Genomic DNA, 2,060 nt, shown 5'->3' on the forward strand with positions numbered 1-2,060 from the left:
TCTCAAACACCGTGTGCTCAGCCCCAGTTCTGTGCAGAGAGGATGAGAAACAAAGTATCCAAAACATTTTTCTGGATCAAGTCATCAAGTTTATTACAAAATTTGCAAAAACCAAGAACTGTATGAAGAACCACCACAAACATGGGAGCAAAGGGGAGCAGGGGAGGGGACAAGGGCCCCAGGAGAACACAGTCCATGGAGGTGCGGGATCCCTCCTGGTGGGGGTCCCGTGCGGAGAACGCTGCGGCAGCTCGCACTCGGCGTCGCCCACCGGGCCGGGCCGTCACCTGCACGCGCGCACGGTGTCACGGTGTCACGGTGTCACGGTGTGCGCTTCCGGCGCCGCTCTCACCGCAGCTGTGTGTCCCCCTCCGGATGCCGTGGGCCGCCCACAACTTCAGAACTTATGTTGGCGCGACTCTTTTCCTTCTGCGCCGCTGCTGGCACGTGGACGGCCCACAGCACACACACTTTAAGAACCTCCGGAAGATCCTGCGAACCGCCCCCCGCCAGCCCCGACTGGGGGCAGAGGGAGAGCCCGGGCTCCCGCCGTCGGGCTGTGCAGTCGGGACGCGGTTCTCCTCGGCGGGTCCTTCCGGGGCTCCTGCGCTGTTGCCGGCGCTGTCGCGGCGGGGGGCGGTGGGGGAGCCACGGGGGTCACACTGGGGGGCGGGGCTGGGGGTGGCCGTCCTGGCCTGGGGGCCGGGGAGGGAAGTGCCGGTCCCGGACGCCAGGCTGGCCTCCGCTGGGGGAACATCCGTCCTTGACCGCAGGCGGCTTGAGGGGCCAGGAGGCCCCGCTGTGTTCTCCCCGCCGCTGGAGACGGGGGAGGGGCAGGGCCTCACCCGGATGGTGCGGACCCTCATCCTGGAGGTCGTGGTTTTGAGAACCAGGTAGGTTCCCATGACCCTGTCATATGTCCTTTGGGTCAATGACCTCTGGATCTGCCCCTTTCCGAACCCCATCTCCTCCATTCTGCCTGTCACCTCGGGGTCAAGGTCACCCCAGGGCGGCTCGCTGTACGGCCTCAGTTCTTCCCCCCAGCCCATGTTGACCCATGGGTCTTGCATCACATCTTCCAGGGAGGGCCTTTCCCTGGGGTCGAGGGTCAATAATTTTTGTAAAAGATTTCGACCTTCTTCGGATAGAGACAGTGGTACCCGGAACTCGCCGCTCAGGATCTTACTCTCCACGTCCTCAACTGTGACCCCCTCAAATGGCAAAACCCCCACCATCATCTGATACAGAACTACCCCCAGGCTCCAGACATCCACCTTCGGGCCGTCATAGCTGACACGCCGGAAGATCTCTGGAGCCATATAGTGCCGGGTGCCACAGAAGGTGCTTAGTGTGTAGTCCACACAGTCCCTAGCAAACCCAAAGTCTATTATTTTGACGTTCCTCTCACCGTCCATCAGGATGTTTTCTGGCTTCAGGTCCCGGTGGACGATTTTCTTCTGGTGACAGTACTGAAGTGCCGATACGAGCTGCCGGAACATGGGTCGGGCTGCTGACTCGGTCATGGGGCCGCAGTTGTCTAAGTATTCGAATAAGTCCCCTCCGCTGACATGCTCCATGAAGAGGTACCTTTCCTCCTCGGTGGTAATCAGCTCAAATAGCTGTGCAATATTTGGGTGATTTAATTGCTTATGACAACCAACTTCTTCAAAATAATCACTGAGAAAGCACTGAGTAATGACTTTGACAGCCACCTCTGTATTCGTTGGCAAGTGCGTGGCCAACCACACCTTGCCATAGGACCCACTGCCAATGGTGCGCAGGAGCATGTAATCGCCAATGATGCGCTCCTGAAGGTCAGCGGTGGCTGCAACGTCATTAGCCATGGTGGCTACAAGATGAGAACAAAAACAAAACAAAAACAAAAAAATTTAAAAAAAAAACGAAAAAACAAATAAATAATAAAAGATAAAGAAAAACAAATAAGAAAAATTAAAGAAAGAAAAATAATAAAGGAAAAGAAAGAAAATGCAAAATAAATGATACAAAACAAAAGAAAACCAAACCAGTAAGCAAAAGAAAACAAACTCGCAAAGGAACGG

General features: G+C 55.6%; 1 protein-coding gene across 1 annotated transcript; it reads right to left on the reverse strand.

The window, feature by feature from the left end:
• Positions 1-404: 404 nt before the first annotated feature.
• On the reverse strand, positions 405-1,844 carry LOC150000596 (serine/threonine-protein kinase MARK2-like). Its single transcript, XM_090290240.1, has one exon. It carries the CDS (start codon positions 1,842-1,844, stop codon positions 405-407), a length of 1,440 nt encoding a protein of 479 aa, XP_090146366.1.
• Between the last annotated feature and the right edge of the window lie 216 nt (positions 1,845-2,060).

This window comes from Furipterus horrens, unplaced genomic scaffold, assembly GCF_987537825.1.
Source record: "Furipterus horrens unplaced genomic scaffold, mFurHor1.1.pri manual_scaffold_10, whole genome shotgun sequence".
In the NCBI taxonomy this organism is placed as follows: domain Eukaryota; kingdom Metazoa; phylum Chordata; class Mammalia; order Chiroptera; family Furipteridae; genus Furipterus; species Furipterus horrens.

Coding starts and splice junctions, on each gene's coding strand:
- LOC150000596 (XM_090290240.1), bottom strand. CDS start 1,844: ATGGCTAATGACGTTGCAGCCACCGCTGACCTTCAGGAGCGCATCATT.